General features: G+C 47.9%; 1 protein-coding gene across 2 annotated transcripts; it reads right to left on the bottom strand.

Annotated features, from left to right (window-relative positions):
- Positions 1-1,095: 1,095 nt before the first annotated feature.
- On the bottom strand, positions 1,096-20,155 carry EXOC3 (exocyst complex component 3). 2 transcript variants are annotated; one of them, XM_081131864.1, is made up of 13 exons: positions 19,914-20,155; positions 18,356-18,550; positions 16,594-16,813; positions 15,026-15,707; positions 12,252-12,369; positions 11,290-11,415; positions 9,884-9,984; positions 8,231-8,341; positions 8,002-8,152; positions 6,291-6,413; positions 3,886-4,047; positions 3,230-3,357; positions 1,096-2,422 (listed from the first exon to the last, which is right to left on the bottom strand). In XM_081131864.1, the coding sequence occupies exons 2-13, from the start codon at positions 18,497-18,499 to the stop codon at positions 2,251-2,253; spliced, it is 2,238 nt and encodes a 745-aa protein (XP_080987990.1). In that variant the 5' UTR covers positions 18,500-18,550; positions 19,914-20,155; the 3' UTR covers positions 1,096-2,250. The 2 variants fall into 2 exon arrangements, with proteins under 2 accessions (XP_080987990.1, XP_080987991.1); XM_081131865.1 differs by lacking the exon at positions 16,594-16,813 and having other exon boundaries at positions 1,994-2,422; positions 19,914-20,129.
- Positions 20,156-21,537: the final 1,382 nt, after the last annotated feature.

The raw sequence follows: 21,537 nt of genomic DNA, 5'->3' as shown, positions 1-21,537 counted from the left end.
TGGGAGCAGTGCCCACCCAGCCTAAGTGGGAGAATGAAGCACCTGAAACATCAAGGGGGGGGGGGTGAGCCTGGGGCTAAAACAAGAGCTGGGTCCAGAGCCTATGTGCACAAGGAGGGTCTCTGCACGGCAGAGATAAGGCTTGTCTTTACCTGGTATCACCTTGTAAGGACACAGTAACATCAGGTAAGGGCCCCACCTACCTGTTGGCTAACAGAAGGAGCCATTTTCTGGCCTCTCCTTGCTCTGTGTCCCATGTCTGCACCCAACTGGCAACTGGTGTCTGGTGCCATCCTAGCCAAGGCATGCCCTGCACAGAAGGGCGAGGCCAAACAGCCATGGTATTACCCATCAGGCATGACTGGTTTCATCTGGATAGAAACTCCCATGCTCTCAGGCCCTGTGTCTTGGGTGTTCTCATCCCAGCAGCCTGGATGGTATGTTAGAAGATACGAGGGGACCGTATATCAGGTAAGGCTGACTGGCAAGAGCTACATGACTCTCATCAGTTAGATATTCAGGAGCCCTTTCTTTCCCACTCTCTGAAAACCCACCAAATAAAATGAGTCAAGGAAATTTCCTGAAGATGTTCTTTCTCTGGAACAGTAAGGTTTTTTTTTACGAAGAATGACCCCAAGACTCAGTGAGTAGACAGTGAGTGGCCTAAGAAGATGGGATGAAACCGGCTCCTGGTATAGGCTGCAGGCTGTCCTGTTAAATCAAGGGCACTTGGCAGCGTGTGGGAGGCAGGTATTGGCCTTGCTGCTCACCTCTCGCCAGGTGGTCTGGACATGACCCTCCCCTGGGTGTTGGTGTGAACACCCACTGCCCACCCACCAGGACATGGCCCTCCTCCATGGGCACCCCCATGTTGCCCAGCACATCCTAGCCAATATCCTGTCCCCATAATCACATGTACCCACTGTTTGGACTGTGCCTTCGGCTTGGGCAGCCAATGCTCAGCTGTTACTGCAGGTGTCCCGGAAGTGGATATAGCCAGTGACCATCACATAATCAGAGCAGGACACCAGTCAGAACGTACGCCACTGGGGTCTTATCCTCTAGACAGCCCTGGATTTATTCCAGAAGTCACTTGGAGTGAAAATAAAATATGTATTTTTATTATTATAAGGAGCAATAATTAATGTGGAACAATTTAACTTAAAAATATTTTTGAGCATTGCTAGATGCTGTTTAAAGCATGTCTTAAGTAGGGAACTAGATTAATATGAATATAGAGACTGCACATTAGCTGTCTTTGGGAAGATTATCTCTCTTCTGAGTCAGTAATACTTATAAGAACTAGATTTAATGTTTAGTTACCTAATTCCACTTCAGTTTTGATTCCTTCAAGAAAGAGTCCTATTTGTGAGTTTTTCATGTCTCGTGAGGATGAAAGCGCAGTATCAACTTTGTGACTGGGACATGTCTTAAGAGGAAATAAGCCTGTCAGACACACTGGGACGTTCAAGGCAGTCCGACACCACACGAGCTGTCCTGCAGGGAGGGAGCAGCACAGGCGCCTCCCTGAGGGACGACCTCCAGCCTGAACTGGCCAGTACCTGGGACCCTGAATCAAAGGTAGAAGGGACCTGTGACAGAGGAACAGGCAAACGCCTCCACTTCCTGTTTTAGTCAGCACTGTGCAGCTAAACCCAAGCACAGTCCACCCAAGAAATCTCGCTCACTGGGATGGTGGGGTGAGGAAGGTTTGGGGAGGCACACACAGGGGCTCACTGACCTTTCCATGAGCCTGGTATGAAGGCAGCCATGGAGAGATCGCTGAAGGAAAGAAAGAGGGTCTCAGGGACGCTGTGTCAGAAATAAGCAGGGACTATAAATCTGAAACACCCAGGGCTGCTGCCTCTGCAGGTGCGGAGCAGCGGGCAGGAGGGACACCAGTGGGATCGTCCAGGCAGGTGAAGGCGAGGGTGGCCTTCAGATGCCCTGAGACCCTTGCAGTCACTGCTATTAAGAAACAGTTGGAAAACTCTCATTTCCCCACAGCGTTTCCTTTTATTGAACAGCATCAGAAGTGCTGACACTACAGAAGGGAGTAGGATCGAGAGGTGAACAAAACAGTCAACCAGTACCCTGCTCACAAAGCTTGTCCACAGCAAGATGAGAGGGACAGAACATGACACCAGACCATTGGTCTGTCAGGCAGCCTTGCGCTCGGCACCATGAGTCACTGGATGTGTCACACAGGGTAAAGATCACGGGACCACGTTTAGGTCAGAAACTGAAAGTTTACTTGAGGAGCTTGGCCACGTTCAGACTGGGAACTATGATTTCCCTGAAGATGGGCACATAGTTTGGATTCGCTTGCGTGGGGCCCTGCTCCAGTGTCTCAATGATGGTCTGCTTCATGTCCCGGCTGGCATCCCCTCGCAAAGCCAGCAGCGCACCAATGTGGTCATCCCTGGGAAAGGGGGGGAAGACAGGGGTTTGTGGGGGATGCATCGAGTCCCCCTCCCCCACTGCCTGCAGCTCCGCAGACACTGAGGGCCCCAGAACCAGGTCAACAGCTGCAGATGAGAGGCACGTCTCCTTTGGCATACCAGAGGGAGAGAAGCCCAAATTTTCATATTCTAATGTGGTCTTTTTTTTAACCTACAATTGCAAAATTTTTTAAAGGTTGCTTTTTTAAATCTTTGTTTAATGAACTAACTAGAGCACGAGGACCCTGGAGAGCACAGGAACACTGGTTCTTCTTGCTCAAAGCAAGCCCAGAACAACAGGAGAAAAAGAAACCTGGCTGAGGTGACCTGGATGGGTTCAGAGAGGCTGGTGAGAGCCTGCAGCCAGCACTGTAGACAGCACTGTAGACAGGCCCCTTCCATATGAAGGCTGGAAGGTGTCCTGGCCAAGCATGGCACGCAGGCTCCCTTCTCTGAATCCACCACAAGCACCATATAAGCTTCCTAAAACCACTCTGTTCAGCCACCTTCCCACCAATATCAAGCCTCCGCCCGGCCCCACTCGCATTGACCACTGGGAGGTACGTGAACCATAGCAGGGCTGGCAGGAGGGCATATGAGATGCAGGCATATCCGTTATCATTCTCAGAAACCCACTCTGCCTGCAACTGTGGTCTGCACAGCTTGTCCTTGAGGGAGCCCTGACCTACTGCACTGTCATCCCTGAGGGTTAAACCTAAAGCCCAGGACCCCGGGAACGATCCTGCTGCTCTGTTCCCCGAGTTCTAGCTGAGTTAGGAGGTCGTTACCTGATGTCTGGGTATTTGCTGACCAGAGTCGAGACTTCCAGGTAGAGCAGGGAAGGGTCTGTCAGCTTAATCACTTCTGCAACGGCAATGATGGTATCACAGTACCCATCTGCGTCTTCGCCAAATCCCTAGAAGTGAGCATGGAGGCCATGAGCAGCGCGCAGTACCCCCATGCTTCTAAGCCAGATGCAAGCTGGAGTCTGTCAAACCCTCTCTCTGGCTAAGGATGCCTGGCTGGCCAGCCCGCTCCCTCCTCTCATGTAAACACCAAGACCAGTTCCCAAAAGTGACCCATTCCCATGGGAGCACACAGCACAGAGAGGGGGTTGGGGGTCTGGGTGGGTCATGAAATCAGCTCAGTCCCTCATGAGGAAGGGGATGTGTGAGCACTGTGTCTCAAAGTTGAAGTCTGGCTACATGGTGCTACCAGAAGAGTCTAGAAGCTACTGCCCTGAGTGCATGTGCCCCAACCACAGGTGAGGCAGATCTGCACGCAGATCCTCCTGTTTACAAAGGAAACAAGAATCAACCAGTTACTTGGTTCCTGATGTGACTGATCCTAATCAACTGCCCTAAAACTCCCAGGGGTTGAAACAAAAAAAAGCCACAGCGATACTTGTTAGTGACAGTAAAGGGAAGGAGGCAGTGGCACTCACAGATGCCAGCTTACGGAACAGGAAGCGCAGCTGCTCGGCCTCCCGGACCATCCTCTCGGCACCCTCCTTGCGCTCCTCGGGGCCACGGAAGGAGATGCGCTTCTGCATGACGGCGCGCAGGTACTCCACCACCACGCGTCGGTGTGCCTCAGCTGTCATCCGCTGGGAAGCAGAGACATGTCAGCTCAGCCAACACATGGGCTCCACTTGAAATTTAGGTCAATATGTGAACACAGCACAATTCCTTCCCATTTCCCGTCAATACAAACAGCAGAACTTCAGAGTGAATATATTAAGTAAATAAGCACCTCTGTGACTTTTAATTATAAATTTTACTTTAGAAAATTATAGCAGTATTCACTGTTTCCCTAAAACCCAAAGGTGAGAGGGAATTATACAGGTAGGGCACAGCACAGGCAGGAGCCATGCAGGTGAGCGCCCACGGAGCTGACCTTGTGCCTCAGATGCTGATGGTCCCTCCAGAAAGCAAACAGACTAAAGGTCCCCAAATGACGCCTGCCTGCAGCCTCACGTGACATGTCCTTTTAGCAAAAGACGTCACTGCAGGAAAGCTTCCTGCCAGCTGCTCCAGCACAGCACCTGCTCCAGCACAGCACCTGCTTTCCGCAGACCCCTTCACAGGGCCCCACACCCACCCCTCTGGGTGACTCCAGTCAACTCCTCTAGCTGCCCCATCCTGCATGAGTCTCAGAGCACTTCACCCCCAGAGCAGAGTGTGGGGTCAGTGGGGAAACTGGGAACCCCAGGCCAGGCCCCACCTCCAGCTCTCACAGAAAGACAGGCTCCACAGGATAGATGTACACAAAGCACACACATTGTGCCTTGTCCACAGGAGGCTGTTTAATGACCAGTCTGTGGAAATTGTGAGAGCTTCAGAGGAAGGAGGAACCCCGAATCGATCCATTTGAGGAAGTTTCAGAGAAGGCCACGGATCTCCACAATATATGCAGACACAATGTAGATGCTGGTTCCCACAGGAGCCCACCCCCAGTAGCACCTGAGCACCAGGCAGTCATCCCGCAAATATGTAAATAAAACTGCAGTGATGTGATATGCGGCATCACAGCCCCATACCAAACAGAAGCTGTATCTACTTGGGAAGGCTGGATGCTCCACATCCTGTGCCAAAGGGAGGGGGACCCCAAGGGCCCCAAAGAAGACAAGCAAGATGGCACCAAGCACCAACATGGGGCCACCGCCGAGACCAGGGTCAAAGGACTGTGTGCCACTCCAACAGCCCAGGCTCTCAGGAGAGCAGACGTTCTCAGTTTAGGCATGAGCTCCAACCACACCAGGAGATAAGCCACCAAGACTGGGAGTCCACAGAGACAATAAGCTCCTGGCCTCAGGACTCCCAGACATCAACTGTTAAATCAACACACATGTTTAAAGAAATAAAAACTGTGCAAGAAACAAGAAATTCAAAATTGACCACAGCTGGTCCCACCGACCTCTAAGCACCAGAGGCTCCTAACAGCTGTGAAGGGACCCATGAGTCAGGTGGACTTAGAACACCTGGGTCTCCCTGCAAATACCACTTTTAATGGCAGTTAGAAGAATTCCCTTTAAAATTAGTAATTAGACACCGATGACCCGGGCTGCATGTCCAGTGCAGCAAGACATGGAGAAGACACAAAAACTATAAGGACCAGAAAAGAAAACACACAATGTCACTGTTCACAGGTAAAACATGTGACTGCATAGAGACATGAAAATATGTGGAGACAAATCCTAGGAACAATTAGAAGTTTTACAGTGTGCAGATATGAAGTCAACATATCAAAACCACTTAATTTCTAGAAACAAAAAGTTTTAGAAAGCCTCATTTTACAAAGTAATGCTTTTAATAGCAACAACAGCAAAAATTACACAAGGCCAAGTACAAGAAAAATGCCCAAGCCCTGGATGAGGACATGGTGGTGTCTTATGGTTAAGGCCTGGAGGATACTCAGACAGCGAGTTAACACAGGAGCTCCCTGTTCTCACGGGGCCCCTGCAGAGTAGAGAAGGGCAGGCAGTCAATGTGACCTGATGGGGATCTGGACAGGGGACTGCCCTTTCTCCGTCTTCTCATCAGAGTGACAGCTACTACCCCCACCACCCACAGGGTTCCAGGTCTGTGGCTGTGTGTCAGTGTGGGTTTAGTGGGGTGTCAGGAGGAGACAGTCAAGTCAGATGAATGGTCTAAATCTTCACTCACAGGTTCCAACACCAACTTTATCATATCTTTAGACACTGATGTCTCCTACCTGCTGTAGGTTAATAAAACCATCTGTGAATGTTCACTCACAGAACTAATTTGACACTGAATTCTACACAAAATGCCACATGGGCTCCGGCATGCAGGTGAGCTCAGATTACATGACTGTGCCCCACACTCTTACCTTTTTATACGGCTTTTTAATTTTTGCAAAATCATTGAAATAGTCTTCTACAGTGACACAGATGATGTCTACAGCATTCGATCCCAACAGCCACTTTTTTGTCATCAGCTCACTGAGTTGTAGCTAAAAAGCACAAATGACAGAAAACATCACCTTGATACTGTCCCTAAGTCACGTACATCAGGAAGGAGGCACTGATGTGCTGATATGAGAGCACCTGGTAATCACAAGCACTATGGATGCGTGACCTGCAAGTATGTACTTTAACCTCAAAGGACTCAGACCACACACACCTGTGAGGTATGCAGATATCTGTGTGTACACATTTCACCTTTAATGACTACATGTACAGGTTTGGGTAAAAGTAGGTTAACAGTTGTGAGTACGTTATAGTTTATTCTTGTATTATTATTATTGTATTATTTTTCATACAAACTACTGTAAATCTACTTTTGCCCCACCCTGTATATATTATACAAATACTCTGTAATTTATTTACCCAATTCTGATAGACATTTAACATTTTTCACATTTTGCAATTAAATAATGCTGCAGTAAATTTGTACACTTCTGCAGGTAAAACTCTTAAAAGTGGAATTGCGTAAAAAGTATGGAAACTAAAACATTGTTTCCAAACTGTCCTCCAAAAACTGCACACCTCACATTCTACACAGAACACGAGACTGCCCCATGGCGCCAGTATGGTGGCTCAGTTGGTTGGAGCATCATCCCATGCACCATAAAGGTTGTGGGTTCAATTCCCAGTCAGGGCACACACCTAGGTTGCTGGTTTGATCCCCGGTCCAGGAGCATAATGGAGGCAACCAATGTTTCTGTCACATCTATGTTTCTCTCTTTCTCCCTTTCTCTTTAAAATCAACAAACATATCCTTTGGTGAGGATTTAAAAAAAAAAAAAAGACTGCCTTTGCTCATGCCCTTAACAACACCAAGTGGTATCAATGTCTGCAATCCTTGTCATCTTGATAAACAAGTAATATTTTTTAAATTTACATTTCTTTGAAGATCAGTAAGACTGGGCATTTTGTTTCATATTTAGGATATTTGTGATCCTTTTACTGTGAAGTGGTTTTTGATGTCCTTTATTTACTTTTTGATTATATTGTTTTTCATATTCTGAAATAATTTCAAATTCACACATTTCATTTGTTTTCTAAACCATTTTCGAGAAAGTTACAGAATCATGAAGTTATCCCACCAATCATCCCAGGAGCTCCTTTCCAAGGGACCTATGACAATGGTTTTATTTTTTTAAACATATTCTGGTTTCTGCCAATACACCCATATAATCTGAACCATCTTTGTATTTGTGAAATAAACCTTACTTGCTCGTGGTGTATTACGCCTTTGATATGAAGCTAAATGCATTTTGTTAATGACTTTGTTCTGTATCTTTATTCAAAACCGAGACTTGTCTATGTAACGTGTGCGTACCATGCACATGATCTCAGTTTGGTCTGGCATCAAGACTCTGCTAATGAATATAACAGTCTTCTTGTGATATACTTGATTTTAGTTTGTAGGCCACGATATTTATTGGGAGTGTCTATTCAGTTGTGTAGCAGAAGGACCAAAACTTGGGCCTACACCAGACAGAGCACACCGTGTCACAGAAAAACCACGGCGCTTTAACTGTGACTAAGGATGAAGGCAAGTGCACACGCAGCTTGAGTGCAGTCAGAGTGCCCTACCTCCAGGTCCAGGAAGACCTCCTCCAGCAGGCTGCTGCAGCCCTCTTTTGCGATGGCATCCAGAATCCCATCCATGTTTGGTTGGCTCAGAGACACACCTTCTTCCACTTCATTTTTTAAATACTTCCTCTTTAAACTGACTACAGATTCTCTGCAAGGGAACAGTTGAGGCTCAGTGAGATGGCTGCGTGTCCTCACATGCCTATCTTCTTCCCTAACGGTCACTTACTTGAAGGTCTGGCAGTTGTTGATGATGGCGATCATGTACTGGACATAGCAGTGTGGGTACTGCCGGTTTCTCAGGTGCTCCTCTTTATACAACTGGGCTTCATCTTTGTATCTGAGGACACACAACCCACATCACACACTATCAGAGGATAACTGGCAGGTGTTTCAAACACCATGCTGACATCACACCTAAATAGATGTTTCACATGACTAACACTTGACCAGATGAGTCTTTAAAAAAAATTTTGTTTTGGATGCTCTATACTAATTGAACAGAAAAGTTGGTCATTTAAAATAAATTATTAAAAATTAATTTCATATCAATCCTTTGAAATAGGATTCAGCATTCAGATTATACAAATATTCTGAAATATTATGAGTAATTGGAAAAGTATTATTTTATCTGACATAATTCGCCTAGAAACTTATACAACGGGAACACTACTGAGTGTTAGATAAAATGTCCCTTTCTGAAACTCTCCATGAAGAAATCAAATTAAAAATAAATTAGACTCTTTAGATGTCACAAAAACAAACAACTGAGATGGCTACATGCTTTATTTTTGAACTTATTATGGAGATTCTCAAACATGTATGGGAATAGAACAGTACAACGTGCTACAGATCTTAAGAAAGGCCCAAACTGAAAGGTGGCAATTAAAAGGAAATTATTCAGTATTTATTCTACCTTTCTGTCCAAAGTGTGGTTCAGGTAATCAAACCACTGAGGCAGGTGAAAAAGACTTCCTCTTTACAGAAGAATCCCACCTCATTCCTCTAACAAAATGACTAACTCAGGCCATGTTCCCCAGATGGACAGCCGATGGGGACTCTGAGGGGCCTGGTTGTTGGCATCGAGCCACCAGAGCAGGAAGGAGGGACACGCATCTCCTGATGTGCTGCTATGTGGAGCGCACACACTATCTATGCAGGGTTCTTGCTGAACACTAAGTAAAGAAGGGGAGTCCTACAAGCCTTTAGAAACAACCTATGGTTTGTGGGCAGACAGCAACCTGAGACCCAGGCTGGAGGACGCTGGTCACTCTATAGGACAATGTGCGCATTTCAACAAAGGGAGGGAGGGGAGGAGGGAGAGAGACAGATGAAGCAAGGGGTGGCTTTAAAGGGAGAGCTTTTGAACCTGGATGACAGGTAAACAGGTATTTACGTCATTCTTTCTCCTTCTGCACAGCTTTGAAAATCTGCTTCATGAACAATTCAAAGGGAAGGAGGTGTCCTGGACACAGTCCCTCTGAAGCCCCCCCCCCAATCCAGGGCTGGCTTTGCTGAGGGTACCTCCCAGTGGTGGGAATTCAGAGTGACCACTGCACCTGGAGCTGTCCTCCTCACCCCAGAAATTCAGACTACAGGAAGGAAAAGAATCTCAAGAGAAGTTCTAACTCCAGTCCTGTGACATACTGACTACACTGCTGGGGACATCACAGATCAGCTCTGGGTTCTTAGGGGCTGCTGAAATACCTTCAACAGGGGGTAACAAAAAAAGGTTGCCTTTCTAAATAAAAAAGAAGGTGACTACAGTCAACACAGGCTTAAGTTCTTTTTTAATATCTGACATATCAAGATCAACACATTTTTGCTTTTAATTTTTAAAAACATCTACTTTCTAAAATAGTACACTGGCAAAAATACATACCTACTTAAGAAAGAATTCATTTGCTGAAGACACAAAACTAGTACCTTTGTTTTCAAATCTTCACTTATCTGAGCAGCAACTTGAAGATTCTGTTCAAACATCTAAAAATTGGAGAACGTATGAATTTTGACATAAACTCACAACAGCACAGGTTTCCCATTATATAAAATTCCCATCTGCTAACTGGTAGTTAGAATAATCCAAATTCGGGGGAAAAAGTGAAACCATGTGAAAATAAAGTTAGTTAAACAAACAACTTTTTCACTGGGTATAAAAACAAGTAAATAATTTCCTAATTACCTGCAAACAGTCAAGTCCCCTTGAAGGGGGAAGCTGACAGGGAGATGGGGGGTCCAGAGACACGGTGGTATGTGGGCCAGGGGCTGTGCTGTGATCAGTGATGTGTATTTCTTTTTTAAAAAATACATCTTTATTGATTTCAGAGAGAGAGGAAGGGAGAGGGAGAGATAGAAACATCAATGATGAGAGAGTCATTGATCGGCTGCCTCCTGCATGCCCCACACTGGGGATCGAGCCCACAACCCAGGCATGTGCCCTGACTGGGAATTGAACCGTCATCTCCTGGATCCTAGGTCAATGCTCAACCGCTGAGCCACGCCCGGCGAGGCAGTTATGTGTATTTCTTAAGAAGAATTAGGACGTATGTTGGAGCTGAGGGGAACTGGACTTGGAAAGACAGAGAAGGGCCAGCAGGCAGAGTTCACCCCAGGTCCTTGTCATAAATGGGTTATCATGATGTCAGACTTTTCAAAATAAAGGGTGAGGACCAACCTGTGGCTACCTAATGGTATCACCTAAAGAAAAACACCATCAGCACTCACTTCTGCTGGCAAGAGTTGCAGTTCTGTCAGCAGAGCGGCATACAAATATTCCATAGGATTCAGCTCTCCTACTGTCAATAACTCACTCAAAGGGAAAAGATTCCACAGGCAAGAGAAAAAGAGGACAACACAGGGGGACACCAGCAGGCAACTGGGCATTAAAAAGTAAACTAACTATAAAAATGCATGATTATCGTTAAAATCTAAAGGACTCTTCCCCAAATCCATCAGGTTAGCCTCAATTTTGTAGCATTTATGAAGCTATATCTTGGCGATTTACAATATCAGGAAACTCTAACCTAACAAACTCAAATCTGAGTGTTACACACAAATAACAAAGAATTCAGTTTTATTTCAAGTAAAAAAGGATTAGGAAAACTAAAATGACCCTGGGCAGAACTACTTGGCAGATACAACCCTCAGTTTCTTCAGCTTGAGAGGAGGACCTGAGGAACTACACAGGGTTCTATCTTCACTATGAAATGAGGGACTTTGTGTTCATTTGTAAAACCCATAGGCTCTATTAATTACCCAGAAATGAACCTCAGAATCTGCAGATGGTACCTGGAAGACAATAGCCGGGAGTGTCGTCTGGTAGTACCCATCTTGGTCAGCTTCAGGTTCAGTCTCTTTTATCCAGTCTTTCTTGTCTGTTTCTAGAGCTTTCCGCAGCCAGGCAATGATGTTTGACTAAGGAAGTTTAGCATCAGAGGAAGGGAGAAAAAAACAGGCTCTCTGAGCCAAGGATATAGTGGTGCAGCTACAGAAACCAAACACAGCACCCTAAGACTTCCTGCTCCCAAACAACAGAATGCCACAAAAGCCATCCCAAGAGCCAGCTCCACAGTGGTAGTGTCACTGCCACCCTCCACTGACTTAACCTTTAGGAGGACAGGCCAGTTTGTCAAAAGTACACAAAAGATCAAGGCAGACCTGTCCGTGGAAGACCAGATACCAGCTCCATCACCAGCTCCGTGCACAGAGCCCCTCCCTGCTTTCCAGGCATGGGCCTCCACATGTCAGAACACTGTGTGGTGAGCAGGTAAACCATCCCAGGAAGCAGACCCTGACCACCTCATCTTACTCTGAGACCACCTGGGGGTCACTGGGCAGCATTTGGTGCCCTAACTGCCACCTTCTCACTCCCAGGCTCAATGCTCCCAAGCTGGTAGGTGCCACCACACATCATCAGGATGTCCTGGGGTCTTGCCAGCCTACTAGGGACAGGACAGGCTCACTCCTCCAACCAGAGATGGTTTTCATACCTGTGGAATGTACACCGCAGACAATCTCCAGATCCAGGGCTAAAGATTGGGCCACTCTCCTCCTCTAACTGGCAAATGTACATTTCAAGACCCAATTTCCCACAAACAGAGTCTGCACATCCTTAGGAGACCAACGTCAAGGCAGGGTCTCACCCATGCTTTTGCTCACAAGCATTTGTTCCAGGCTGACACGCAGAGACCCCGTGCAATGTCTGGGCAGTAGATACAGACTGTTTTAGAACAACATACTGCTCTACTCACAGTGAGAGTTGACATGTATGTGTCCAACAGCTCAGAGATCACATTTGGAGAAAGCAAAGGCTCCAGGGTGCTGACATCCACTTCTGGGGCCAGCTCCACATTTCCCATCATCTCTGTGCTACAGGAAAACCCAGGAATGAGAAAGATTAAGAACCAGGAAAACAGAAAATTCTCAAGTTTTGCTATTTGTTTTTACACACATATACCCAACCACCCTCAAGGCAGTCGAAAGGGGAGGTGGGGCCTTGGGAAGAGTACTGGCCAAGGAGCCCCTGTGCCCATGTCACAGGATACTGGAGGCTCACTTAGGAAAGAAGCCCTGTGAGGGTGAGATCTGTTTGTTCCATCCACAAAGCCTCCCATGGAAGACCAGGGTCAAACAGAAGGTGCTGAAAAGATGCATCCTATGAAACTGGAGAATAAGCTCTAATGCAGAGAACACATGACATCCCTAATGAAACTCAAGTCAGCAAAGAAAATGTCACTGAATCCAGTCTACCATGTTTAGCACTTTGCTGACCAGCTATTTCGAGTCAGAACTCGCCCATGCAACTGGCTACTTTGGTCAGCAAAGTGTTTTAAAATTACTTAAATGAATATAAGTGCAGACACGAGTTATCTCATGACTGGTCAGCAACATTCGGACACGGAAACACATGTATACTCATGACTAGTCAGCAAGGTGTCTAAGAAGGCAGGGATGTGGTCCTGGCTGGTTTGGCTTAGTGGTTAGAGCGTCAGCCTGCAGACTGCAGGGTCTCGGGTTCAATTCCTGGTCAAGGGTACGTCCCTGGGTTGTGGGTTCACTCCCAGCCCCTGGTCGGGGTGCATGAGGGAGGCAACCAATCAATGTGTCTCTCTCACATCGATGTTTCTCTCTCTCCTCCTTCCACTCTCTCTGAAAAATCAATGGGAAAAATATCCTCTGGTGAGGATTAAAAAAAATAAAAGAAAAAAAAGGCAGGGATGTGGACTAAGTTTCAGAAAAAAATTTTCCTAAAAAAACAGTTAATACCTGTGTATGTGGTTAGGTTCAACTGCTCAGAAAATTCATATGCCTTATGCTGCAGTCACTAAATGTGTATTTAAATGGCACTAGTCCACTCTATAAAAAATCCAAGGTCTTCTTAACTAAAAAAAGCAATTCATAAAATTATGTCAATGTTAAAAGACTATTTACTTAACCCACATTATTTTCACCCCAAGAAACCTTAATTCAGCATGAAAATGTGTGCAGTATGAAAGCAGTTCAATTCTTTCCACGGTAAAGTCCAATATGACAGAACAGGATGACAATAGGAAGCTGCCCAAGAGTTCCCAAGGACAGAAAGTGCTTACATAGTGAGTAAAAAACAAAGTCAACACACAAAAACGGGCATGCCACACAAATGCACACTCCATGGTGAGGTGGCTGGAGCACAGGCAAGGGCCCAGGATCCAAATTTTAATCCTGCTCCCCACTCCACTTCCCAGCCATGTGAATTGGGCACATTACTCCCTATGCCTCAGTTCCCTCATGTACGAAAGGAAGATAATCATTACGGTGCCTTCCTCACAGGTAATACACGTAGCCAAGGCTGCATGGAGATGACTGGCAATCGTGGCAGCTGTGGACTCCCAGGCTGTGTGAAGGCAGCACACAGGAAGTAACAAAGCTGCAGCCCCAAGGATAATGATTAAAAAGATATTTCCTCTCTCTTTATATTTTTCTGCATTGAAATGTACTCATTCTCTACTATAAGCAGTTACTAAAAACAGCCCTGGCGACTTTTGCTCAGTGGTTAGAGCATCAGCCCACGGACTAAGGGTCTCTGGTAGATTCTGGTCAAGGGCACATGCCTCGGTTGCAGGCTCTATCCCCAGCCCCGGTTGGGGTGCATGCAGGAGGCAACCAATTGATGTTTCTCCCTCACATTGATGTTTCTCTTTCCCTTCCACTCTCTCTGAGAAGCAATGGAAACAATATCCTCTGGTGAGGATTAAAAAAAACAAGACACAAACAAAAAAATCCCAGAACCTTACTGCTAAAACAATAGTAGCAAGATAGAAAAAAAAAAAAAATAAATAAATAAATAAATAAATAAATAAATAAATTCCAACAGTACTTAATAGTTTTCTATTCACAAAACCATACAAGATTAAAATGTGTTTTCCTTTCAGCTAGCTGATTTTAAAGAATTTCAGAATTCCCCACCATTGCCTCGTTTTCCAAACCCTACCTTAAACTAATACATGAATGAATTGGCTCATGTCACTTTCGTGAAGTGACAAAGCCCCAAGGCTGAAATGTGAAATGGATAACTGATTTTCCCAATATACTGGTGAGAAGAAGAAACCAAACCTGGGGAAAGAGTTAGTTGGTGTCTCCTCACCAACCATGTGACTCTGAAGGACCTCTTGGGCCCAAGTGTCCTCACCTGTCCATGGAGGTGAAACCACCTGCACAGTGTCACCTCAAGGAGAAAGCAGGTTAGTACATAGTGAACACTTAGTACCATAGGAAAGTCCAACCTGAACTGCTCAATATGGACTGGATATCAGGGGCAGAGGCACCACCCAAACATAAGAGCACTCAAACAACCAGAGGCTGCGCCCTGACCTCACCGACAAGCCCCCACTGGTGGACTAGAAAGACAACTTTATCAACCAGAAAATAATGCCTGTGGGTGCCGAGCACCTGACTGGAGTAAAACAACAGTAGCTGTTCAGAGCCAGTCAGTATGTTTTTATACAGTTTCTATGTAAAAGAAAACACAAGACAAAGTTAGTGTTACCTCGTGTAAGTGTTTAAGACCCAAGTCAACAGGCTCACAATCTCATTTGCTTCTAGGTCTTCTGATGCAAGCTCCTGCATTCGTGTGGTCAGGGCCTGGTGGTACATGCGCAAGAGATTTCTGAAAATCTCATAATGAGGAGGAAAACACTGAACCATCAGGTTTTTGGTAACGATGAGGTCATCTAGGACGTACTTCCTTATGATTTCTAGGTGGCGAACGAGCCACATCTTGTCGGATTCCCTGGTGTCTGCCTGTGTGCCCTCGATTCTGGTAATTACGGTTCTGTCCAAGATGGCAAACATCTTCTCCTTCCAATTCTTGGGCCTCCCCGGAGGAACAAAGCTAGTCTGCTTTTTTCGGTCAAGTATGCGCCTGTCAATCTTTTCTTCTCTTTCAATGATCCTCACAACTGACACCAGCAAGGTGGGGTCACGGCGGACGGTGACCAGCGACCTCTGCAGCACCATCCACAGCTGCTTGGCCAGCTCATCAGAGAGCCCCTGTGTGCTCCCAAAGTAGCTGTGGATGAGGGTCATGTCACGAGTGTTCCCACTGTCCATACGGTACTGCTCATACATCAGCCCATCCCGGGAGCACTCCAAGTCCATTAGTTTCCGGTGGGCCTGCAGGAGCTCCCCTTGCTCTATGAGGTCCTGGGTTTCCCTCACAATCTCAGGCACTAGGGAAAAAGACACAAATGGCACTGTAAAAAACCACATAAGGCTGTGCAGGCTTCTGGGAAGATAGCAGAGGAGGAAGCACCAGGAATCTGTCTCCTCCCTATCTGGACAACAAATGCACTGAGAGAATCTGTCTGATGTAACTATTCTAGCATGGAGGGCGTGCAACTTGCAAGGGAAGGCGCTGACAGTAAATTGCAGTTAATTCTGGTGAATTTCAGCTCTTAGCACAACAGAAACTACTCATCCCCAAGCCCCCACTATGCCTACCATGTTTCTAGAGCATCTTACACACAGCCTCCACAAGGTCTGGTTCCAACTAAGACTGAGACTCCTAAGCGTGCCCCACCCCTGACCTCCAGGCCCCTGGCCTGTGCACTCTCTTCCTCCTCCTGGGAACTGCTGCTCTCCTTAATCACCTCTCCCTCTGGGGACTACTCCCTCTGTCCTTTCAAAGGACAGCTTCTCTAGAAAACCATAAGCTCCTTTTAAGGGTGTGGTGCATTTTTATTCTTCTGCATCTAGCACAGTCCTAGCTGGTCTACTGATCTAACTACCACCACTGAGGGAACGCAGCTCACACAGCGCTGGTTCAGTCACCCACTTCTGTGCCTCTGTCCTAAAAAAGCACAGAACTATTGGCTCTTACTTGCTCAGTTGATCATTTCCATCCGTGTTCAGAACACTAAGTAATGGTGCAAGCAGGAATCACATCTACTGCCCACTCTGAGACAGGTCTACAAAACATACTGCACAGAAGCTAGACTGCTTCTGCATCACCCACAGAGCAAGGAAAACCAGGTAAGAGCCATGGGCATGAGCACTGGTGGCACTCTGAACCATGATGCTCGTGGCACCCACCGGCCCCAATGTCAGCCCAGCTACCTGAGAAAATGTTCTTGAGGTTCTCCACAGCGGCAGCAAGCTGGCTGTGCCGCACTACGGCATCCTTCACGTTCTTGAGGCTCTCGATAGTGTTGATACCCTGTCTCCAGTCCTTGCTGACATCGGCCAGGGACCGCTGGATGTCCTTCACGTCGTTCAATGCATTGTGGAGTTGGCTCAGGCCTGTGCGCACCCCATCTAACTGTGACTGGATAGCTGCCTGGGGGAGACAGTGAACAGTGCTGGGCACTACAAACAAATCTTCCCAGGAGGCTCAAGTGCAGAAATGCCATTGTAGTAGCAGGGAACAGTCAATACCAGAGAAAAGAGAATAAAACTCAACAAGAACCTAACTGATTCCCAAGGGAACTTTTTCTTTTTCACTGCTGCCTTGGAAAAAACAATGTCTTTTAAAGCTTTTTCAGAAAACCTCACAACACTCCTCATCCAGCCCCTCCTACTAAAGAGAATGGATGCCCCTGTGGCTGCACCTCAGGTCCCATGGCCATCCCTTAAATGGTATCTTTAGAAGGACCCCTTCCATAATCTCCCAGGCGCCTCTCAGTTTCCTAACAGGCCTTATCTCAGTACAGAAGACTGTCAGGACTTGCTCATCAGCTTTAGGGATGAGGGGTCTCCTGCCATTCAGCCCAAACCAGACTCCGCTCAAGGACAGCCAGCTGCACTGAGCAGAGCTGGTACACATAAGGTTTGGGCTCACTCTCCAGCCCCAGAGGAATGCCACCCAGGGAACTGTATAGTCAGAAGGGAGAGGGCATGACAAAGCAACAGCAGGTGGATGGGTAGCATAAAAGAGGCCAAGAACACCTTTAACCCAGGAGTCTTAAGTTGCATTTAGAAATAATTACTAATGATTGTAACAGACCACACAAGGTTTCTAAGTCACTACTGATGATCCTCAGTTAATTCCACAAGTTTCCAGAGCAGATTAACATTCTGACTAAAAATGCAGCAGGTCTACACTCATTTTAAAATTAATACAAAACTGCTGTTTCAAATCCATCCATGGGTTTTGGGATGCCTCCTTAGTACAAATGAATGGCCTCATCCTGTCTCATCAAGGCTGCCATTACCTTACCTGGATGCTAGTATTTTCTAGTGGAGAGGTGATCTCACTGCTGTATCAGTGTGAGAATTAACTTTCACCAAAGACAGTTCTGCTGCCTGTCAACCATAGCAGTCCAGGGTTTTAACATTTTCATAATTATACTGAATGTGCATATTTTAATGAAACCTCACCTCCCCTTTTCATATGAATTAAGCTGAAAGCCAATCCAAATCATAAAATACCTTGAAAAGAATGATTTTCACTCTTGCCCCACTCTCACACACTCTTAATAAATGTGTCTAACTCTCCTCCCCTCTCCCACACCAGGGCCAGCAGAATACCTGGCACACAGTCAGCCTGCTACACAATGTGTGCTGAAGTTATATAAACAAAATATTCTTGGGAAGCACTCTGTACAAGAGCTTTTAAGAAAAAAGAATAACTGTTAAAGGTTGTTCCCTTGGTGTTTTCAATATTCCCATAATCTTGTTTATAAATCTATTGATTGGTAATATACTGTTGGAAGGAATGTGCTAAGTAAAGGTCATGCTCCACTCTGTCTCTTTCCAGATCGCTATGTCTCATTTAGGAAAATTACAATAATGAACCTAAGCAAGGACCTAAAACTCCAGATAAATGGCCCTATCCTGCCTGAGGGTGCAGCAGGTGCCTGTGGCCTCTCTGGCCTTGTACCTTCAATCTGGCCTCCACTGAAGCCTTTTTCCGGGCCTCTCTTCTGCGATACTGCTCCACTTTATCCAGTTGGTCCGGACGCTGAAGCATCCCAGCAACCCTCTGGACTGCTGTTGCAACAGCCTCCCGGTCTGTCTCCTTCATGGTTAAAAAGTAGGCAGAATCTCCGAATCTATCATACTAGAGTTATGTACCCTGTGTGCATGGGGAAGAGGGAACAGGAGGGGAAGATGTGTTAGAACGGTAGAAATGTTAGGTACAACCCCCTCCCTCAACAGCCGGTTGTTCATAGTAGAGCTGTAAGGAAAGCATTTGATTAATCCAGTAAACCTGAAAGAACACTGAACTAGGATTATCAACTCTTTAATAAGAAGTACAAACCTTCAGAACTCAACTATGGAGAAAGTTCTACCTTTAAGGGGACCAGAGGCATTCACAGGTAAAAGATATGAACATATGGAGGATATCTCTATGTGGACCCCAGACCACTCAGCCTATCAGGTGTCAGTCTCCAAAGCATTTATAATGTCCAGACAGGGCCAATTTCTTATTTCCTAATCATTCATACCACCTCTGGGCCATGCTGGTGGGGCATCTGCACCAGAATGTCTTAGTGAGGACATGGAGGCACAGGAACAGCACACCTCACCACACCAGTCAAGGTCCCAGCACACATCCCATGATTCCCCTCAAAAATCACTACTGTCTGTAGCATCCAGATTCCTGTTTCCTACTATCTAACACAGCCTGGTCAACAGAGGTGAGAGGGCACAAGGCTCACATACGAGGTACAACAGAGATGCTCTGATACCAAGCAAACCTGCCTTCAACCCAGCTCCACTTACATCCTGGCTGTGAACCCAAAAGGGAGATTTGGTGAGTCTGGCAAGTGAGAAGATAACGCAAGAACCCATTCCCCTTGACTTCAGCCACGGAACTCCCATTTCCATGCACACCTTCTCTACACAACCTCTCAAAAATATGAAAAAGACCGAACCCCTCCCTAAATTACTCCCACACGCTTTCAGGAAAACACTGAAATCCACGAGGCTATCTTAAGGGCTGTTACATAATCCCTCCATTTGTATACTGTATGCTTTTTTATTTCTCTTTCAAGTGGAACTACACTGCAACCACTGTCTTTCTTTTTTATTTTTCTGATTATGAAGTTACGGACACCAATGCAGAAAATCTGAACAGGCAACCCGCCTTAAACCCGCCATCAGAGGCAGGCACTTCCACCAGGGCTCCTGGTTTTTCCTTTGCATTCCGAAGTTGCATCCACCCGCGTTCCTAACTCTATATTTGCTTTTGTTCCCTTGTTTCGCTTTGACATGTTTCCAGCACTTCCAGCGACATTAACACCTGCAGGATTTTCACTAAGGGGCGGGCAGTCGCACAAGGAGGGGCTTCCAGAGGCCGCAGGTGCGCAAAGCGTCCGTCTGCGCCTCGGGGCAGTGGGAGGCCGCAGCTCCCACCGCCATTGCCCGGGACAGCCGGGCGCCCTCGGAACCGAACAGTCACCCACTCGCGACGGCCGACTTCGGCCTGAACATACCTGAGGCGCTGGGGCCACGGTGGCTGCAGCCCAGGCTGCGCTGTCCACCCCCGGGGCCGCGCCGCGCCCTGGCCCGCCCGAGCCCGGAGAGGGACAGCGGCGGAGACCCGCGACCACTGCCCAGGAGTCGGCGTCCGCGTCCGCCCCCGCCCTGTGTCAACTACCCCCTCGCCGTCCGTTTCGCTGCGGCCAGCGGCCCGACCGGAACTCAGCGGCCCACGGCCACTTCCGCTTCCGGCCTTACGACTGGGAGGGCGGGGCTGGTGGCGTCCCTGCCCAAGGGCGGCGCCCACTCACCGTGGCGCCCGGGACTCGCGCCGCTGCTCCCTCAGGGGGGATGCCTGCGGGTGGGAGGGGCCCTCAGGCCTCTCGGGTCAGTGCGCCGCCGTCCCCTCCCCCGGACCCGGTCCTCGGGACGCACCTTCGCCCGCGCCGCGCGAGGCAGCCAGGCGCCACCTCGTTTCGTGTCTCCACCGCGGCGTCCACCTCTGACGCTCCCTATTCGTCTGCCACACCTGTCTGCCCGGCACAGTGTGGCAGGGCTGTCCCCCGACCAGCGATTGGCACGTGGCGGATGTTCAGTAAATGGGGGCTGCTGCCCCCACCTTCCTCCCCTCCAGACCCAGTCCCTTCCCGTTCAGGGCTCCGCCCCAGTTGTACCATCTCGGCAGGTTTTCAGGAGGTGCCGCGAGTAGTGCAGCAGCTGGTAAGAGCGAAAGGTTTCCTTTTCACTTCGAGTTAAGGCAAATAGTTCTTCTCTCAACAGACAAGCCCTGAAAACTTATTAGGACATGTTTCTCCCTCAGGGAGTAAACGGGGACCGTCCTCCTCCAGCTTCCTTTCCAAGAGGCTCCTCGGGGCTGAGGAGGAGGGAGATCCAGGCTCATGCGGCCTCTTGGAGACACCGGGACCCCGAGGCAGCTGCTATCCTGAGCAAAGATTGCCGCAAGTCACCTGGGGGGGGGGGGGCAAACAAGTGCCGGAGCGGGGAAGAAACCAGGCCTGTGCTGCCTGGGGCCTGGCCCCACCCTGAGGGAGGCACGCGGGCTCCTGGCGCCCTGCAGCCCTCCAGACTGGGACCTTCAAACCACAGGCCAGGGGCGTTCCCGCTCGAAGCCCTGCCGGCCCTTCTCACTCAGGCCTGCCTGTGACCTGCAGGCCTACCTGTCTCACCCTCTCCTCCCCTCCCACTCCAGCCCACAGACACCTCCACCCCCACCTGCCCCAGCTGCTCCTGTGCCTGCAAGCCAATTCCAGGTCTTGTCTCAAACACAGCCTCCCAGCACCGCCTTGCCCACAAAACTGCCACATGGGCTGCCCGCTGCCCCATCCCGGCTAATCTATTTGTGTGGTGCCCATCCCCTTCTGATGAATTACAGAACTTAGTGATTCTGTGGTCACTTCTCCCCCCTCCCCCCATGCACACGTGTGCGCACACACGGGTGTCAGCTCCAGCACAGCACTAGTGTCTGCATCCTTCCATCTCTAGTGTGTCCCCAGCCCTGTCACAGAGCCTGACATTCATCTGGGACTCAACAACCACTGTTGACTGATGGAAGGAAATACACATAAAACAACTAACTACCACTCACCCTCTGAAGGAAAAAACCAAAGCTTCTGACAA

This window comes from Miniopterus schreibersii (assembly GCF_964146895.1).
Source record: "Miniopterus schreibersii genome assembly, chromosome: 3".
Classification (NCBI taxonomy): domain Eukaryota; kingdom Metazoa; phylum Chordata; class Mammalia; order Chiroptera; family Miniopteridae; genus Miniopterus; species Miniopterus schreibersii.
The sequence above is the reverse complement of the archived record's forward strand: the minus strand, read 5'-3'. Positions and strand labels throughout refer to the sequence as shown.